At 39.5% G+C, this 19,620-nt stretch overlaps 1 protein-coding gene across 2 annotated transcripts in view; it reads left to right on the top strand.

The window, feature by feature from the left end:
* The window catches only part of LOC105474658 (kynurenine 3-monooxygenase), a 59,158-nt gene that overhangs the window by 19,016 nt on the left and 20,522 nt on the right, over positions 1-19,620 (top strand). For both annotated transcript variants that reach the window (XM_011729474.3, XM_011729475.3), the window contains exons 4-10: positions 113-202; positions 4,338-4,386; positions 9,433-9,520; positions 10,939-11,104; positions 13,838-13,909; positions 15,331-15,452; positions 17,657-17,804. In XM_011729474.3, the coding sequence (XP_011727776.2) occupies positions 113-202; positions 4,338-4,386; positions 9,433-9,520; positions 10,939-11,104; positions 13,838-13,909; positions 15,331-15,452; positions 17,657-17,804 (735 nt within the window). The remainder of the gene's footprint in view (positions 1-112; positions 203-4,337; positions 4,387-9,432; positions 9,521-10,938; positions 11,105-13,837; positions 13,910-15,330; positions 15,453-17,656; positions 17,805-19,620) is intronic.

Below are 19,620 nucleotides of genomic sequence, written 5' to 3'. Positions count from 1 at the left end.
TTTTAAAATGTCTTGGAGAATACTTGAAATTACATTTAAAAATCAACTTCTATCTTTCTCGCATAATGCCATGTTACTGTCAGTGAACTCAATATTTCTGGTTTCATTTCAGATTGTATCCCAAGGTATTCCCATGAGAGCAAGAATGATCCACTCTCTTTCAGGAAAAAAGTCTGCAGTTCCCTATGGGACAAAGTCTCAGGTAGGTTTACCCCAGAGATCATTGTTCGTGCACTGATTATAAGGAAGTCAACGTCTGGAACTTGCCTCTTGCTTGATGGCCCCTCTCTCTCCAGTCCTATCTCTTACATTGCTTGGCTTAGTCTAGACCCCAGGAATACAATACTAGTTAGCAAGTTTATTCAGAGGAGATGCTCAAAACAAGCCCCAGATCAGAATAAACATTCAAAAAGAATTAGCTGTTACTGTTCTTATTGTGCCGTTTCTTGCCTTTGTGCTGCCCTGCTACCTGGGACACCCTTTCCCTCTTTTCTCCTTTTCAATTAGATGGAGAAGATGACTATCTTATTTGTCGTCAAACATAATGTACAAGAACAATCTAGAAGCTTTCATGATGTTGTTGCCCTTCCCTAACTCACCCTCTTTCTCAAAATTGGGCTTATAATAGAATATATAGAATGATCCAGAAATGCTTTCGGTACTACACGATTTCTGAAACAACAGAGGCCAGATGAAGATGGAGAGTTTATGAAAGCAGACTTATTATCCTGCTGTGTGCTTTCCTTATCTTTCACACAGTAACACACAGAACAGGGGGAAATCTGTATTTCATCTAATTAGACCTTCTGATTCTGTTCTTGAGAGATAATGAATGCACCAAACATCCATCGACAAGAGGAAAACTCCAACTTGCTTTATTTTTATCCAGCTATGCCTCCTTTTACGAAGTGCAGAGTCTGAGTGAGATTCATATTCTTCGAAGTCTCTGACCCTCAGCAGAGCTCTCATTGAAAGTAGACCTGTGCTTCTCAAACTCACCTGGGATCCTGTTAAAATGCAGAGTCTGACTCATTAGGACTGGGGTGGAGGCGGAGGTTCTACAATTCTAACCAGCTTCCGGGTGTTTATTTGTTTCACTGAGTTGAGAGTGAAATCAACGCAATCCTCTCACTGTTCACTTGTATTAACAAGGAACGTCCGGAGGAAGGCCAAGTCACCATAGCAGTCCCCGCTTCAGAGACTGAACCGGTAATGTATCCATAGATAAGATACGGTTCAGGTATCAGAAAAGCTAAATGAGGAGAGGGACTTGGACCTGACACCATCACCCCCACCACCGTGTCTGTGTGTGTGTGTGTGTGTGAGCGAGAGAGACAGTGTGCATACATTCCCCAAGAGAGTGAACGTGTTGGTGTGAGTTCCCATTTTGCGGCCTTCAATGCATTACAAGGAGGAAACGGCCCCTCCCGCATCATTCCTGCTACTTCTCAATTCTTAAGAATTGAGTTTATGCAAAATTTACAGGGGCCCCACATACTTCAGTTTTTCTTTATCGTCACTTTTATATCTCAGTCAAATATGGCGGCCTCCTTGCCCTTTAAGAACTGCATAAAATTGCTTTACCTGGTCAGTTCCACAGCCCGTGGGAGCACAACGCCATTCCCATGACTCTGGGATTTCTTCACATCCCCGGGGAGCCCACCTTCTCTTGGCCTCGCAAAGTGTTACGATTATAGGCGTGACCGGGCGCGGTGGCTCAAGCCTGTAATCCCGGCACTTTGGGAGGCCGAGGCGGGCGGATCATAAGGTCGGAAGATCGAGACCATCTGGCCAATATGGTGAAACCCCGTCTCTACTAAAAATACAAAAAACCAGCCGGGCGAGGTGGCGGCGCCTGTAGTCCCAGCTACACGGGAGGCTGAGGCAGGAGAATGGCGGGAACCCGGGAGGCGGAGCTTGCAGTGAGCCGAGATCGAGCCACTGCACTCCAGCCTGGGCGACAGAGCGAGTCTCTGTTTCAACAAAAAAAAAGAAAAAAGAAAGAAAGAAAGGGACACTCTGGTGTTCCTGCAGGGCTGACAAGTCTATCAGTTCCCAGTTGACTGAGGTGGAAAGAAAATATCTTCCCCATGTAAATTAATCTTCATAATTTGGGCCAAGCACGGTGGCTGACACCTGTAATCCCAGAACTTTGGGAGGCCAAGGTAGATGGATTGTTTGAGCCCAGGAGTTCAAAACCAGCCTGGGCAACATGGCAAGACCCTGTATCTACATAAAAAATTTAAAAATTAGCCGGGCATGGTGGTGGGCACCTGTAGTCTCAGCTACTTGGGAGACTAAGGTGGGAAGATCGCTTGAGCCCGGGAGGTTGAGGCTGCAGTAAGCCATGATCAAGCCACCACACTCCAGCCTGGGCAACAGCAAGACCCTGTCTCAAAAATTAAAAAAAAAAAAAAAAAAATTAAAAATTAAAAAACCTTTATAATTTGAATGTTTCCTAACATAATTTAAATGACAAGTTTGATTTCTGTCGAAATACAGTCTATTAATAACTTAGCTTTGAGGAAGAGAATGAAGATGTTTCTGTTCATTTTAAATTATACAAAGACAGGAATTTCTTCTTCAGTCATTGCCACTGACCAAGTTATTTTTACACTAAGTATAGATTTAGCTGTTAATGTATACTTCTATTTTTGGATGAGGTGAAGATTCATAAATTAGTATATATGTGTTAAAAATATTTGTTATGTCCCATAATTTGGGAAATTATATGCTTTAAAATTTTAAAGAATAGATTCACCATGAATTACCAGCTTGCATTATGACTTTAATGGGCCCCAAGTGGCACTTTGGCCTCCATGGGCTCCTTTTCTAGAAAAATAATAAATATTAAAAATTAGATTTTATGGGTTCATTGGTATAAAGATTAATAAAATCCATGCTGGATTTATTATTACATATTTGTTATTATATAATACTTAACATTTTTCTTTTTTTCCTTTTATTTCTTTATTCCTTTCTTTTTTTTTTTTTTTTTTTTTTTTGAGATAGAGTCTTACTCTGTCATCCAGGCTGAAGTGCAGTGGCATGATCTTGGCTCACCGCAACTTCTGCCTCTCGGGTTCAAGCAGTTCTTCTGCCTCAGCTTCCTGTGACTACAGGCACGTGCCACCACGCCCAGCTAATTTTTGTATTTTTAGTAGAGACGGGGTTTTGCCATGTTGGCCAGGTTGGTCTTAAACTCCTGACCTCAATTGATCGGCCAGGTTGGTCTTAAACTCCTGACCTCAATTGATCGGCCTGCCTCAGCCTCCCAAAGTGCTGGGATTACAGGGATGAGCCACCATGCCCGGCCACTTTTTTCCTTCTGATTTAAAAATAAACTAAAATCAAAACATTTTTATAATACTTTTAAGAGTCCTTAAAAATGTTTTGATTTAGTTTATTTTTAAATCAGTAGGAAAAAAGTGGCCTGGTGATGTGGCTCATCCCTGTAATCCCAGCACTTTGGGTGGCCATGGTCGGTGGATCACCTGAGGTTAGGAGTTCGAGACCAGGCTGGCCAACATGGCAAAACCCCATTTCTACTAAAAATAAAAAAAAAAAAATTGGCTGGGTGTGGTGGCGGGCACCTGTAATCCCAGCTACTTGGGAAGCTGAGGCAGGAGAATCGCTTGAACCCGGAAGGTGGAGGTTGCAGTGAGCTGAGATCTCGCCATTGCACTCCAACGTGGGCAACAGCACAAGACTCTGTTTCAAAAAAAAAAAAAGTATTGTAGGCCCATAGGCACTGTGCCTACCTTGCCTCAGGGGAGGGTCAGCTTTGCTGAATTGTCCTATAAAGTTAGAAACAACCAACACATGTTCCATGCAAGGACTGGTCCTATTCCTATCAACCTTCATCCCTACCACAACCAACATACACACACACACACCCCTTTTACATTGAAATGAAAGCCTTCAAAGTTGTCTCTTCAGGAAATAACACTTTGATTCTAGTGATACTGTCATGACTGAAGTTTTTCTAAGAGCTAAATTTGGAGACCTAAGCTGAAAATATTACATTTATGATTTGTTTTTGATATAGAACTCTCTTGAGGAAAATTATATTTTAGCTACAAGAGAAGGATTTGATTTTTAAAGTATTAAACTTTGAAAAAGCCTAAGTGTAAACTTGGATATTGTATTATATGTGTTTGGCTAAAGCGTTCTTTTTTAAACAAAAAAAAACAAAGGTCATTTAGCGAAATGGTTACAAAATTAAGCTTGCAACCCTCTGCTAAATAATAAATATGTTTTATTGCTGAGTGAATAACTTAGAATTATATTTGTCCATTCACCAGAAACAAACAGTATCTACCCTACTTTTCTTGCAGTATATCCTTTCTGTAAGCAGAGAAAATCTAAACAAGGATCTATTGACTGGTAAGTCTAATGCTTTCATTTACCAGTTGTCATTTTGAGTAAAGCACATGACACTAATCTTGTCATATGATTTACTGGATTTGTTTGCTGCTCCTTTCCATGGGTTATGAAGAGCAAGACTATGTACATTACAAAGTCCTTCTTGAAGTTAGGTATGATAGCTCATGCCTGTAATCCCAGCACTCTGAGAGGGTGAGGCCAGGATCGCTTGAGCCCAGGAATTTGAGACCAGCCTGGGCAACATGGAGAGACCCTATCTCTACGAAGAATGAAAAATTAGCTGGGTGTGGAAGCGTGTACCTATAGTCCCGGCTACTCAAGAGCCTGAGGTGGAAGGATCACTTGAGCCAGGGAGGTCGAGGCTACAGTGAGATGTGAGTGATGCGATTGTACCACTGCACTCCACCCTGGGCAACAGAGGGAGACCCCGTCTCAAAAAAAGAAATAAATAAACGAAGTCCTTCTTGAAAATATCAATTGCCTAAAGTTTTTAGAGATGAGGTCTTGCTGTCACCCAGAGTGGTGTGCAGTGGTGCAATCATGGCTCACTGCAACTTCGAACTCCTGTGCTCAAGCTATCTTCCCACCTTGGCCACCCGAGAAGCTGGGACTACAGCACATGCTACCACATACGACTAATTTTTAAATTTGTTTTGAAGGTAGAGTCTTTCTATGTTGTCCAGGTTGGTCTTGAACTCCTGACTCAAGTGATTCTCCCACCTCAGACTCCAGAGTAGCTGGGATTACAGGTGCTAGCACCCACTTCACTGACTATTCTCTGAACTGAAATCATTTGTTTAACATGTACTGAATCCCCATGGTCTCCTAGGCACCAAGTGAATGAGTGTTCACGCTGATAAAGAACTCACACTCTAATGGAATGATAGATAAACTCAAACAATTCGCAAAGTGACACAATTAGATTTGCCTTTTGGGCCAGGCACGGTGGCTCACGCCTGTAATCCCAGCACTTTGGGAGGCTGAGGCAGGTGGATCACAAGGTCAGGAGTTCGAGACCAGTCTGGCCAATATGGTGAAACTCTGTCTCTATTAAAAATACAAAAATTAAAAAAAAAAAATTAGCTGAATGTGGTGGCACATGCCTGTAATCCCAGCTACGTTGGAGGCTGAGGCAGGAGAATTGCTTGAACCCAGAAGGCAGAGATTGCAGCAAGCCGAGATCATGCCATTGCACTCCAGCCTGGGTGATAGAGGGAGACTCAGTCTCAATAATAAAATAATAATAATAATAATAATAATAATAATAAAGATTTGCCTGTTAGAGAGATGAAAAGCCGTAGTGTGAAGACTGAGAAGGGGTTGCAATCTTCAAGGGGTTTCCATAATCCCTGGGCACAAAAGGGCCCAAGAATAAAGCTATAGTAATGTGGTTGGAAAGTAGGGTGTAGATTCATGATATTTGTAACACAATAAATCGATAGATAGGGGATATAGAAAGTTGAGAAAGAGAAAGGTGTAAAATAGAACCCTGAAGTTTTAAATTTGTGTAACTAAAAAAGGCCTACCTATTCATGGAAAAGCCACTGGATTAAAAATTAAATTTGTAGCTTGGATAGTCAATCCAATCACACCCCATGTATCCCTTACTAAGTTTAAGCCTACATTGTAGTTGCTTTTCCTCCCCTCAGCATTTGTATTAAACAGATTTATTCCCAGCAAAGCATGCCACTTAATATTTCTACTGTCTTTTAAACTAGTCCCTCGTGATGGAGCCCAGTAGACTCTGATTTTTAAATAGAGGCTGTACATGATTTATCTTTGTTTCTCCACAATCCCCTCAATACATCTACTGAATGTAACTGAATCTAATGGGATTAAACTGGGAGGGGAGGGCTATGAGAAATTTCACTTTAGTTGATTCACTAGATATAAGAGAGAGGGTTTAGTATTATTCTTAATTGTATTTCTTTAGTTATATTTGTCAGACTGCCTTTTGGATGGGTAGATGGGTGGAGTGGAGGCAGTTTGCTAGGTATATTCAAGTTGATATCAAGAAAGCAAATGAACCAGCCAGGTGCAGTGGCTCACATCTGTAATCCCAGCACCTTGGTAGGCTGAGGAGGGACGATGGCTTGAGCCCAGGAGTATAATTGCACCACTGCATTCCAGCCCTGGGCCACAGAGCAAGTCGTCAACTCAAAAAAATCAAAACAAAACAACAACAAGAAAAACCCACAAAACAGCTGTTACAAAAAGCAGTATAGCAGACCTAAGACACCGTCTTTCTAAAATCCTCTCAATTTATCAAGATAAAAATAACAGCAAACATCCATTGAGGCACCAAGCTCTATGTTAAGTGTTTTACATGCAGAGATTTGCATAACCCTTCCAACAACTCTATGAGGGGGAAATTACTTTTATTTCAGTTTCACAGATGGTGAAATGGAGGCTTAGAGAGCTTGGATCACACTGTTAATAAGTGGTAGAATCTGGATTTAAATTTGAGTCTGTTTATCCCAAAGTCCATGCTTTTAACTATTATGACTTCTGCCTCCGATATTATATATAAAACATCTGTTAATACTAAGGAACTTAAAACATGGGAAAGGTACAATCTTAGTGTACACATCAGAAGTTCCCCAAATTGTTTTTCATTAGGAATGTGCTGCATGGCACACAATTTCATAAATGCCATAAATACATCAATAAAATGAATGCTGAATCTCTTCACTCTTTGTTGGGCATATAAAGTTTGTTCTTTGTTTACAGGGCATCAAATGTGGGAGGTTTTCATTCCACATATTTAATCAATTATAAATGCTCACTTCTCCCTAACTGCACAAGCTCGCCTCTGACAACATTGTCTTTCCATGATTTCCCTACATTGGCATTTCATGCGGGATTGTTTCATGGTTCATCCACTGTTCTGTGAGATGTTAATAATTGTTAAGCCAAAGCAAACAGACAAAGGATGTGTGGCCAAACAAGTTTGACAAATCCTGCATCAAACAAGTGTTCAGCCTTTTTTCTTACAGTACGTCTCAGGGCTTTTGTTATATTCTTGGTCTGCATTGCGGATCTTCCAGAGCAGCACAGTCCAACATGTGGCCACAAATACCAGGCACGTGTGTACTTTTCAAATTTATACTAACCGTGTTAAAAAAATAAAAAAAAAAAAGGAAGGTGGTGTTATTTTTAATAAGATACTTTAACTTAGGCCGGGCACAGTGGCTCACACCTGTAATCCCAGCACTTTGGAAGGCTTAGGTGGGTGGATCACCTGAGGCCAGGAGTTTGAGACCAGCCTGGTCAACATGGTGAAATCCCACCTCTACTAAAAATATAAAAATTAGCTGGGTGTGTTGGTGGGCACCTGTAATCCCAGCTACTCAGGAGAATCTCTGGAATCCGGGAGGTAAGCCAGGAGAATCTCTGGAATCCGGGAGGTGGAGGGTGCAGTGAGCTGAGATTGCGCCATTGCACTCCAACCTGGGCAACAAGAGTGAAAATCTGTCTCAAAAAAATATACATATATTTTAACCTAATATATCCAAAATATTATCATTTCAATATGTAATCAATATCAGAAAGTCATTCACTGTCATTCTTTTTATATATGCTTTTTGTTCTAATTTGCCAAAATGTAATGCAGGCAACACATCTCAATTTAGGATAGCCACATTCCAAGCACTCAAATGCTACATGTGGCTGGACGCTAGGACAGCACAGCCCAAGACAGAGTATTCGGCATTACTCTTCTGTCTTTGACAACAGAACAGTTTTTTTGAGGGAGTATATCCCAGAACTAACGTTCTATAAAAAATTATTTAGGATGTAATACTATACACTTATGTAAAACATAAACATAATTTTGTTAAAAGTTTATGTCACCAACACATGTTATGTTTCTAAAATATATCCTTGGCATATCAGGTCAACTCTGATTACTTCAAAGTTATTTGACAAACTACTTATACATAGATGAATTTCTTTGGTTTAGGGTCTGTCAGATTTTGCAAGAAAGTTAAAATCTTCAAACCCCAAATCAAACTGAAACAAAACAGAGTAAAATAAGACAAGATTGACATGAAGAGGGGAGATAAGTACAGGCAGGAATAGAACTCCTGCCTTATTTTCCCCATTTTTTTTCAAATTCAACATTCTTTTTATGTACTTTTTTGACATACAAAAAACTGTACGTAATTAATGTATACAGCTTGATGAGCTTGGTCTTTAATTTTTTCACTTTGTGTGACCTCAAGCATTTGACCTTTACTTCCAGAATCTTGGTTACTCCCTTTTTAAGATGAAGGATTTTGAACTAAATCATCTCTGAGGTCTAGTCCAGCTCTGACACCTGTATTCTGATTTGTGCCTTTAAGAACAGTAAATAGGCTATATTTATAGATGAATACATGAGCATTAATAGGGACAAAATCATATTTTCCTGTTGTAACAAGGACATAATTAATAGTTCATAAACTGAAATTCACTCAATTCTCTAGAGTGCTAGCAGGCAAAACAGAAAATTCTGAAAATAATTTGTTTCAGTTTATTGAGAGGTTTCAAAGCTTCTTACTCATTTTCCCCCTAACTATTCCAGTGTTTGATTTCAAAGAGATTTAAAGTCAACAATCTCTATTTGTGACAACTTCAATCGGAATTCCGGAAAACTAGCTAAAAAGAGATATAGAGACATGCAGAATATGAGGAAAGGAGCTTGGCTGAATATTTCCAATCACAGCAAAACCTTAGATTAGAGGCGACGTCTGAAATATGAGATGCTTGCTTCTTTCCCAGGGTGCTAATAATTACAGCAATGCAAGGGTTTGCACAGTGGAATCAGTTGGATGTTTCCTTTTTGAGATGAGAATAATTGGTTTTTATTCATCTGTTTTACTAGCAAATTATACTGAAATAGTTACCAAACAGTTGTCAAATTCCATTTAAGTGAACTTATTTTAACATTGTTATGAATAAAATTCTCTACCATACTGTTCCCAGAAAACAATTAATATTTCAGTTTCATTAAGCGAAATGAGAATTGAAATTTCATTCTGTTTGCCTCTTTCTCCATTTCCTCAGCTGCTGAGAAAAACCCCGGTGTGAAAATGCACTTTAACCACAAGCTGTTGAAATGTAATCCAGAGGAAGGAATGATCACAGTGCTTGGGTAACTATGGGTCAGGTTTTGGACTTCAGAGGTGAAAGCTGGGAGTGGAGAATTGTATCCATAAACTTTGTTCTTTGGCTCTTTTGAAAGAGTTAAAAGATTATTGAAAGGATCATCCAAATAGTTTCTAGATTCAAGGAATTTTAGATTGAAAATAGGCCCTGATCCATCTGAATACCAATGCCAATAATTCTTAATTCTCATACTCGCTCACCTTCCTACTGTACTGTATTCCACACTGGTGACTCTAATGTGCTTCAAACTCTCTCCTCTCTCACAAATACGTGACCCTCCACTGCTGTCCTGTTCTCTTTCCAGGTGCTATTTCTCTGCCTTTCCTCGGATGATTCTATTTCCTCTAAGGTTCCAAGCCTCATATCCCACTCTTGTGATATGCTATGGATCCACATGCATGGCTTCAACAACCACATCTCTAAGATGAATATTTCCAGTCCAAGCCTCTTTCTTCATTCTAAATCCTTATAGAAGCTCTAATCAATTTATGTTAATTTCCCATCACACATCCTTGCTGGAACATCTTGCCATTATCTCAAACACATCTAAAACCTTGATCACCTGCTTCTCCCAGATCACATTCCATTCCTGACTTCCCCAGAACTAATGCCCGAATAATTAGAATCATTCATGATGTGTTCTTCCCCCTGTCCTCTCCCATTAAATCTAGAACACTCCTCAGTATCTCCTACTTTCTACCAGCTTCAGAGTCTGTCTTCCTCCTTCTAGCTGCAGGACAGTACTTCTGGCTGTCATCCCTGCACATGTACTATAATATGTTTCCATCACCTCATCCCTGTTTTCTGCTCCCTTTGGCATTCTGCCTTCACTTCAAACTGCCAAGGAAGTTTTCTTAAATTGCAACTCTTCATACATCATTCCCCTAATAGAAAAGTTCAGTTTCCCTTTTGCCAGAATAATGTTTTCAAATCTTTTATCTTAACATTCAAGATTCTCTTCTTTTCCTCTTCCTTTCTCTCCCTACCTTGTATTCTTTTCTTAAGCTTTTCTTCTGATACCTCTGCTCAAGCCAAATGTATTGTTAGAAAATCCTGGTCACATCCTTGTGGTTGTACATACATTCATTTGTACACTTGGAACACTTGCCCTGTTTTCAAGATTCTCCTTCTTCATGCAAAAATCTCAAATCCTGTCACACTTCTGTGGCCTACCATGTCTTTATTAATCAGTGGGGTGTTGTGCTATTCTCATAAGCAAATGTATGACTGGGACAAGTGTTTTCATCTAAATGTTACATCTATTAACTCAAAGCTCCAAATCAAACATGCAAAAGTGAGCTTTCTAAGTTATCTGTGGAGCCACTACTTCTCACACCCAGAGGTACATCATCATTTTCACCACTAGACATATTTTTCTTTTGGATGTTTTGTTCTGTTTTTCAGATCTGACAAAGTTCCCAAAGATGTCACTTGTGACCTTATTGTAGGATGTGATGGAGCCTATTCAACTGTCAGATCTCACCTGATGAAGAAACCTCGCTTTGATTACAGTCAGCAGTACATTCCTCATGGGTACATGGAGTTGACTATTCCACCTAAGAACGGAGATGTGAGTCCTTGCCCTTTCTCAACGCCTTCGCACAACCCTTGCACCATGAGTGCAAATGCATATTCTAGTGCAGTCGTTCTCAGCAACATGTCTTGATCCATTTTGAGGCCTATCACAAGAACTTTGTAATTAATAATAAATTGGATGCATAGGTATCTTTTTAATAATACAATTCTCAGTCCTTTCTTTTTCGATATGCTTTCTTGAGTGAAAAAGAAAGGAGAAGGCTGGGCATAGTGGCTCAGGCCTGTAATCCTGGCAATTTGGGAGGCCAAGGTAGGAGGATGGCTTGAACCCAAGAGATCAACACCAGCCTGGGCAGCATAGGGAGACCCTGTTCTTGGTAAAAATTACAAAAATCAGCCAGGGATGGTGGCACACCCTGTGGTCCCAGCTACTTGTGAGGCTGAGATGGAAGGATTGCTTGAGCCTAGGAGGTCAAGGCTACAGTGAGTTGAGATCATGTCACTGCACTCTATCCTGAGCAACATAGCCCAATCCTGTCTTCACGGAAGGAAGGAAGGAAGGAAGGAAGGAAGGAAGGAAGGAAGGAAGGAAGGAAGGAAGGAGGGAGGGAGGGAGGGAGGGAGGGAGGGAGGGAGGGAAGGAAGGAAAAGGGAAGGGAAGGGAAGGGAAGGGGAAGGGGAAGGGGAAGGGGAAGAAGAGGGGGAAGGGGAAGGGGAAGGGGAAGGGAGAAGTTACAACCCTCCTACTGGAAACACATAAAGGATTTGAATAATACCATTTGTCTATGTTCTCTTGGGAGAAAAAAACAGGTTGATGATGAATCCTTCAGTATACTGACAATCCAGGGTTCTTATAACCATGATTAAATCAAATAATAGTTATTAGATAAAATGACTAGAAAATGGTTGCAAAGTGATTTCTATTGTGTTTTTCTCATTTCCTGGTTAAACCGTATGTGACCACAGGCAAATAAGTGGTATGTAATTTTTGATGTTGTCATAAGCAAGTAAGTATAGGAACTTGTTAAGGAAAAAAATGCTAACAGAAACAGTAAGGATATTGGCTTATAAGTATGGATATGCAAACAACATTAAATACTTGATTTGCATATAAAGCATACATTTTTAAGATGCTGATTTCATCTATCCTTGGAAATCCAGACAACTGTAAAACAGCTAGTCAATATGGGATAGTGTTGTTAAATACTAAATATCTGCCAGTAAAATCCATATTTTCACATTTCCTTACCTTTCTATTTCATCCTCATGGTCAAAATGCATTCGCTAATTTTTTAGTGCTTTTTGTACTGGTTTTCAGATAGCTTCAGTTCTCATGGCCTAGAATCTGTAACTCTGGATTATAGGATAACAGAATTCTGCTGAAAAATTGTTCCACACTTAAGAAGAACTGTGCTTGCTAGATTTAAGTAAGCCCTTTATTTTCTAGGTATACATAATAAATAGTAATAATTGATGGTTTTAAAAAATGTCTCCACTCTTTTAAGAACACTGTTTAGGCATAGCAATGTGACTCAGACATGGGAACATTTTGCCATGGCCCAAAAACAATCTTATGAGACTCTCTATTTTTCTTTGTGTCTTTTTTTTTCTTTTGTTCTTAATGTAATGCATGAAATAGGCACTTGCACTCCTCTGATGGTTGGAGTGGGGGCAAGAGATTGGGTAAATGGCTTTCTACCACTAGTATTACTGTTAAAAAGAAGTAATTGTTTTTCATATGTATTCCTGTTGCCTATTCGACTGCACTGTAAGGTCAAGAGTTATGTACGTATTCATTTCTGTGTCTGTGTGTTGGGCTTTCTTTGGGAGTCCGAGGCTAAAAAAGCGAGAAAGGCACAGTCCCTTCAGCTAAGACACAAATAACTATGATACAGTGTAAAAATGTTTGCTGCAAGACTATGCTGTTTTTTCGGTATTCTTACTATGTAAGATATACATGGAAGGTGCTCTCGAAACATCTGTAGAAAAATAATACAAATTTGAAATAATTGGAAAATTGTTTGCATATTTCCATGTATATAATACCCCTGGGAACCTTCAAAAATTTGGGTCACTTGGGTCTTTGGGTCAATTGATCTACCCAAGCAACTAATACTTATTCAGGCTGTTATTGTATTAATAGTAATTACAGAGGACTTACTAAAGAGATAAGACTCTTCTCTATTATTTATGTGATAGGAAACAAACGATAAGAAGCTTGTTTCTAAAATTTTGGTTTGGCTCATGAAATTTAAATGTAAGACGTTTCTGTCCAGTATAGATAAGTTCTGAAATAAGGCAAAAGATAAAGTAAAAAAAAATTATATAAATATATACATAATGTGTGTGCATACCTTATACATGTGTGCATATACACACATGTACACATCTAGATATGTGTATGTATGTGTGCTTATATACCAGGTATAATTATACCAGGTGTGATTCAAGATTTGAGAACATAAGATGTTCCCTCTCTCTCTGTCTTTTTCCTTACATACACACACACACACACACACACACACGCATGTATTCCGAAATTTTGAATTATACCTGGTGTCAAAAAAACCTATCTAAGGTTGAGTTTATAAAGACAGAATACAAAGTGTTTTCTAAGACAACTTCTATTTTATGTAGCAGTAGATGTGCATATCATCATATATATGGTACTGGTTTTAATTACTGTGGAAACTATTATAAAGCTGAGTCTGTTTTATAGGTTTGCTATATAATTGCACTAATCAATCATATATTCTTTTTTCTGCAGTATGCCATGGAACCTAATTATCTGCATATTTGGCCTAGAAATACCTTTATGATGATTGCACTTCCTAACATGGTAGTATAGAATTTTTTATCAACTGTAATTTTGCATCTGTAATTAATGTTGTTTATTACTTACGTTTGTACTTAGAATGTATATACCTAATTGATCTCTTCATTGTTTAATCTATTTAGTGATTGTAGCTTTGAAACTTTGGGATGACTGAGGAAAAATCTGAAGGATTTCCAGCTATTTACTTTGGAAAGGAGATTTAACTTAAATGAATGGGAAACGAGAGTTTATGTGTGGTGGTGCCTGTCATCTCCACTAAAGACAATTTAGGAAGAAATGGCCCTCCCAGAAAAGCCAAAGAGATTAGGTTGTCTATTAGGAAGCGATTCAGCCTTTAAGGTCTGTAGTACATTGGAATATGCATTATCAAAAGAGAGCATGGGGCTGGGCGCAGCAGCTCACACCTGTGTTCCCAGCACTTTGGGAGGCCAAAGCAGGAGGATTGCTTGAGCTCGGGAGTTCGAGACTGGTGTGGCCAACATAGCAAGACCTTGCCTCTATCAAAAAAAAAAAAAAAATTGCCAGGCATGGTGAAATGCGCATCCCCAAGTACTCAGGAGGCTGAGGTGGGAGAACTGCTTGAGCCCCGAAGGTGGAGGCTGCAGTAAGCCGTGATCATCCCATTGCACTCCAGCCTGGAAAGCAAAGCAAGACCCTGTTTCAAAAAAAAAAAAAAAGAGAGCATGGCTTTTCTTTCATTAGACCCTAGAGACTTTTTTCCTAGGTAGATATCGCTGTTTCCCAGGTTGGGGTCTTTTTCTTTCTGTTGGTATCTGTCCTGGGGTCCAGGGCCTAGTAATACTATCTTAAAAGGAAGAAAAAGAGATGTCAAATCTAACCAACCTATTAGTTATTTAAAGAATGTAGGTTGGGCATGGTGGCTCATGCCTGTAATCCCAGCACTTTGGGAGGCCGAGGTGGGTGGATCACCTGAGGTCAGGAGTTCCAGACCAACCTGCCAACATGGAGAAACACCGTCTCTACTAAAAATACAAAAAATTAGCAGGGTGCGTGCCTGTAATCCCAGTTACTTGGAGGCTGAGTCAGGAGAATCGCCTGAACCCGGAAGGCGGAGCTTGCAGTGAGCTGAGATCACCCCATTGTAATCTGGGCGACAGAGCAAGACGCTATCTCAGAAAAAAAAAAAAAAAAAAAGAGTGTAGTATTTGCTGTGTGAAAATGGAGAGTTTACAATATAGAAATTGTCCTAATAATCAAAGAAGCTGGAGAGCACCCCTGGGACTTGGCAGAGCTTTTCTTTGGGAGCAGTGGAACAAAGTGACAGTGCCTTTCCTGTCTGCTTGGACATTCCTTCCAAAAGCTCCCTCATCACAGCAAGAAGTCCTGTGATTTCGGGATCCACCTACAGTGTCAGCATCACTTGGCCTCTATCCCCTTTCACTCTGTTTCTCTTCTTCTCACAGAGCAAATCATTCACATGTACTCTGTTCATGCCCTTTGATGAGTTTGATAAACTTCTAACCAGTAATGATGTGATAGATTTCTTCCAGAAATACTTTCCGGATGCCATCCCTCTAATTGGAGAGTAAGTTGCAAGATGTGCCTTTTGCTGCACTTGTTTGAATTATTCCAAATTCAAATAAAGGTTATGCACCTGATTTCAGTTTGGGTTAAACATGATGGATCATGCAGTAACCTGGACAGAAACCCATATTAGAGCAAAAGTCTAAGTAGATATTGTGCTGTGAGCAGGAATACTGAAAAACACCCATGCCGTGGCCAGTTCCTCCAGGAAAGATGAGTCACCAATGTCCCGAGGCTTTTGTGCATCTTATGCAGGTTCCTCAGGCTCCTTAGGGCTTGATGTGCCACAGGAACTGGCTGAACTTTTTTCTACTGGTAGATACACAAATCTTTGGCCCAGCAGATACATCTGGCAGCCTCAGGTCTTGGATCCTACACCTACTAGCCACGTAAGCTTTCCCATATTCCACTCATGGTAAAAGGTTGATAAATAGTAGAACCTATCCCAAAGGGTTGTTACAAGGGCTAAATGAGATCATGTCTATAAATCATTCAACACAAGGCTTGGTGCATATTAAGTTGGCTATCTAGACACCTCCAATGATGTCTTCATGAAGGCAGCGCAGTGCTACAGAGAGTATGCCTTAGTCAGTTCAGTGAGCCATAATAAAACTACCATAGACTCGGTGGCTTATAAATGACAGAAATGTATCGCTTACAGTTCTAACGGCTGAGAAGTGTAAGATCAAGGCACTAGCAGATTCGGTGTCTGGTGACGCCCCACCTCGTGGTTCATAGATGAGACTTTTTGCTGTGTCTTCACATGCTGGAGGGGGCATGGGATCACTCTGGGGTCCCTTTTATAAAAGCACTAATCCCATTAATAGGGGGCCACTCCCAGGACCTCATCACCACCCAAAGGCCCCATCTCCAAATACTATCACATTGGAGGTTAGGATTCCAACCTATGAATGTTAGGGGAGCATAAACATTCAGTCTATAGCAGAGCAAGATTTTAATACAACTTCCGCCCCTTACTTCCCTGAGTTTCACCTTTAAAATGGGTATCTACCATAGGGCATTTGTGAAAATTAAATGAGCTAATTATGTAAAAGGGATAACCCACTGCTGGCCCATACCGGGTCTTTTAAAAATTGCTAGTCACTTTCTTTCCTGAAGACTCATTTAGTCTCTATGGATCCCTCCTTCTCCAGCTGTGAAGAGAAATCTCTGCACACCAGAATTAGCCCTTGTGTACTTTCAAACTGGTTTCATGGCTATTTTTTGCCTTTCCAGCCAGATTTAAGATTCTTGAGGCTAGGTACTATTTGTCGACTTAGAGCTTCCTCAACACTTCTACAGATGCTTTACAAATACTAGGTTTTTTGTTTGTTTTTCATTATAAGGACCATGTTGTACAACAGATCTCTTGAACTTATTCTTTTTTTTTTTTTTTTGAGACGGAGTCTCGCTCTGTAGCCCAGGCTGGAGTGCAGTGGCCGGATCTCAGCTCACTGCAAGCTCCGCCTTCCGGGTTCCCGCCATTCTCCGGCCTCAGCCTCCCGAGTAGCTGGGACTACAGGCGCCCGCCACCTCGCCCGGCTAGTTTTTTTTTTATATTTCTTAGTAGAGACGGGGTTTCACCGTGTTAGCCAGGATGGTCTCGATCGCCTGACCTCGTGATCCACCCGTCTCGGCCTCCCAAAGTGCTGGGATTACAGGCTTGAGCCACCGCGCCCGGCCTCTTGAACTTATTCTTCCTGTCCAACTTAAAGTTTGTACCATTTCACCAAATGATTCCCATCCCCCAAATGCTAGTTTTATTACTATTATCCATTTCCAAATACATAAAGATTCACATTAATTTCAATTTTGGTTTATTGTCTTCTAATCAAATGCACAGCAGCATTTGCTCAATTTTTTTATGGAAACCTAAAATACACTGCTGTATTTGAAAATCTCATGGCCCATGTGCATGATAATAAAGTTTTAATAACATATGATACAGAAATATTTAAATTATTCAAATGCAGCCAAACTCTTATTTTTAATGTGATGAACGTTGTTGCAGACCAAGAAGGTAATTAGAATAATGGAATTTTAGGACTGGAAGACTTCATTTTTTCCCTTTTCTGTTTTCTTGTTGGCATTCTTGTGTATTTTTCAACAAAACTTCGTGATAGTTAATTTAGTAAATCTGAAAGAATTTAGCAGGATTTAATACCTGATTTGATGTCTTTACATTTGGATTATTTTCCTTTGAAGGAAACTCCTGGTGCAAGATTTCTTCCTGTTGCCTGCCCAGCCCATGATATCTGTAAAGTGCTCTTCTTTTCACTTTCAATCTCACTGTGTACTGCTGGGGGATGCAGCTCATGCTATAGTGCCGTTTTTTGGGCAAGGAATGAATGCGGTAAGTTCTTTTTCCCTAGGTAAGTCCCTGAAATATTTCTGGGTCAGTCTCAGCTAACAAGTCTTAAATAAAAAACATGTCTAAGACTATCCCCACATAATCCCTGAAAGCACAGTCAATTCAGCAATCATACCAGCTGTGTAGCTAGATTGATCACCAACTCTAATCAGAATTTGGATTACTCAATCCAGTAATCCATAGTAGAAAAAAGCAGAAAGCATAATGCACTCATCCATTGGTATCACCAAGGGATCAGCTCCAGGACCCCGGGGATACAAAAATCCATGGATGCTCAGGTCCCTGGTGTAAAATGGTAGAGTTTTTGCATATAATCTACAGAGAATCTCCCGTATGCATTTTTACTTCTAATGTTTTTAATTTTTAATTATTATGGATATATACTAGTTTTATATATTTATGTGATACATGCAATATTTTGATTCAGGCGTACAATGTATATGACCATATCAGGGTAATTGGGGTATCTGTCACCTCAAGCATTTGTCATTTATTTGTATTAGAAACACCCCAATTCCTCTCTTTTAGTTATTTTGAAATATACAATAAATTATTGTTAACCACATTCACCCTATTATGATGCCAAATACTAGATCTTATTCATTCTATCTAACTATTTTTGTATCCATTAACTATCTCCACTTTATACTTCCACCCTACTACCATTCCCAGTCTCTGGGGAGCATCATTCTATCTCCATTAGTTTAGTTGTTTTTAGCTCCCTCATATGAGTAAAAAATAATGTGATAATTTTCTTTATGTGCCTGGTTTATTTCACTAACATCTTCCGGTTCCATCCATGTTGTTGCAAATGATGGTATTTCATTCTTTTTTTTTATAGCTGAATAATATTCCCTTGTGAATACGTACTACATTTTCTTTATCCATTCATTCATTGATGGACACTTAGGTTGATTCCATATCTTTGCTATTGTGAATAGTGCTGCAATAAACATGGGAGTGCAGATATCTCTTTATCTTACTGATGCTCTTTCTTTTTGGATATTTACCCAGCAGTGGGATTGCTGCCATATATGGTAGTTTTATCTTTAGTTTGTTGAGGAACCTCCATGCTGTTCTCCATAGTGGTTGTACTAATTTATATTCCCACCAAATGAGAGTTCTCGTTTGTCCACATTTTCACCAGCATTTGTTGTCACTTGTCTTTCAGATCAAAACCATTATAACAGAAGTGAGATAATATTTCATTGTAGATTTGATTTGCATTTCACTGATAATTAGTGAAGTTTAGCAATTTTTCATATACCCACTGGCCATTTATATGTCTTCTTTTGAGAAATGCCTACTCAAATATTATGCCCATTTTTAAATTGGATTATTCATTATTTTCTGACTGAGTTATTTGAGCTTCTTACGGATGGGTAGTTTGCAAATATTTTACTTTGTTCTGTGGGTTGTCTCTTTACTTTGTTGATTGTTTCTTTTGCTTTGCAGAAATATTTTTTAGCTTGATATGATCCCATTCGTCCTATTTATTTCTGATTTCTCTATTCTGTTCCAAAGGTCTATGTGTCTGTTTTATTCTTTGGCTGCCTGTGTTTTTGAGATCTTACTTAGAAAATCTTTGCCCAGACCACTGTCTCGGACTGTTTCTTCAATGTTTTCCTCTATTAGTTTCACAGTTTCCAGTCTTAGATTTGTCTTTAATCCACTTTCATTTTATTTTTGTATATGGTGAAAGATAGGGGTCTAGTTTCATTCTTCTGCATGTGGTTATCTAGTTTTCTCAGCACCATTTATTGAAGAGACTGACTTTTCCCCAATGTATGTTCTTGGC

Source organism: Macaca nemestrina, chromosome 1, assembly GCF_043159975.1.
Source record: "Macaca nemestrina isolate mMacNem1 chromosome 1, mMacNem.hap1, whole genome shotgun sequence".
NCBI classification, from domain to species: domain Eukaryota; kingdom Metazoa; phylum Chordata; class Mammalia; order Primates; family Cercopithecidae; genus Macaca; species Macaca nemestrina.
Note: the sequence above shows the minus strand (reverse complement) of the source record. Positions and strands in the feature narration are given on the sequence as shown.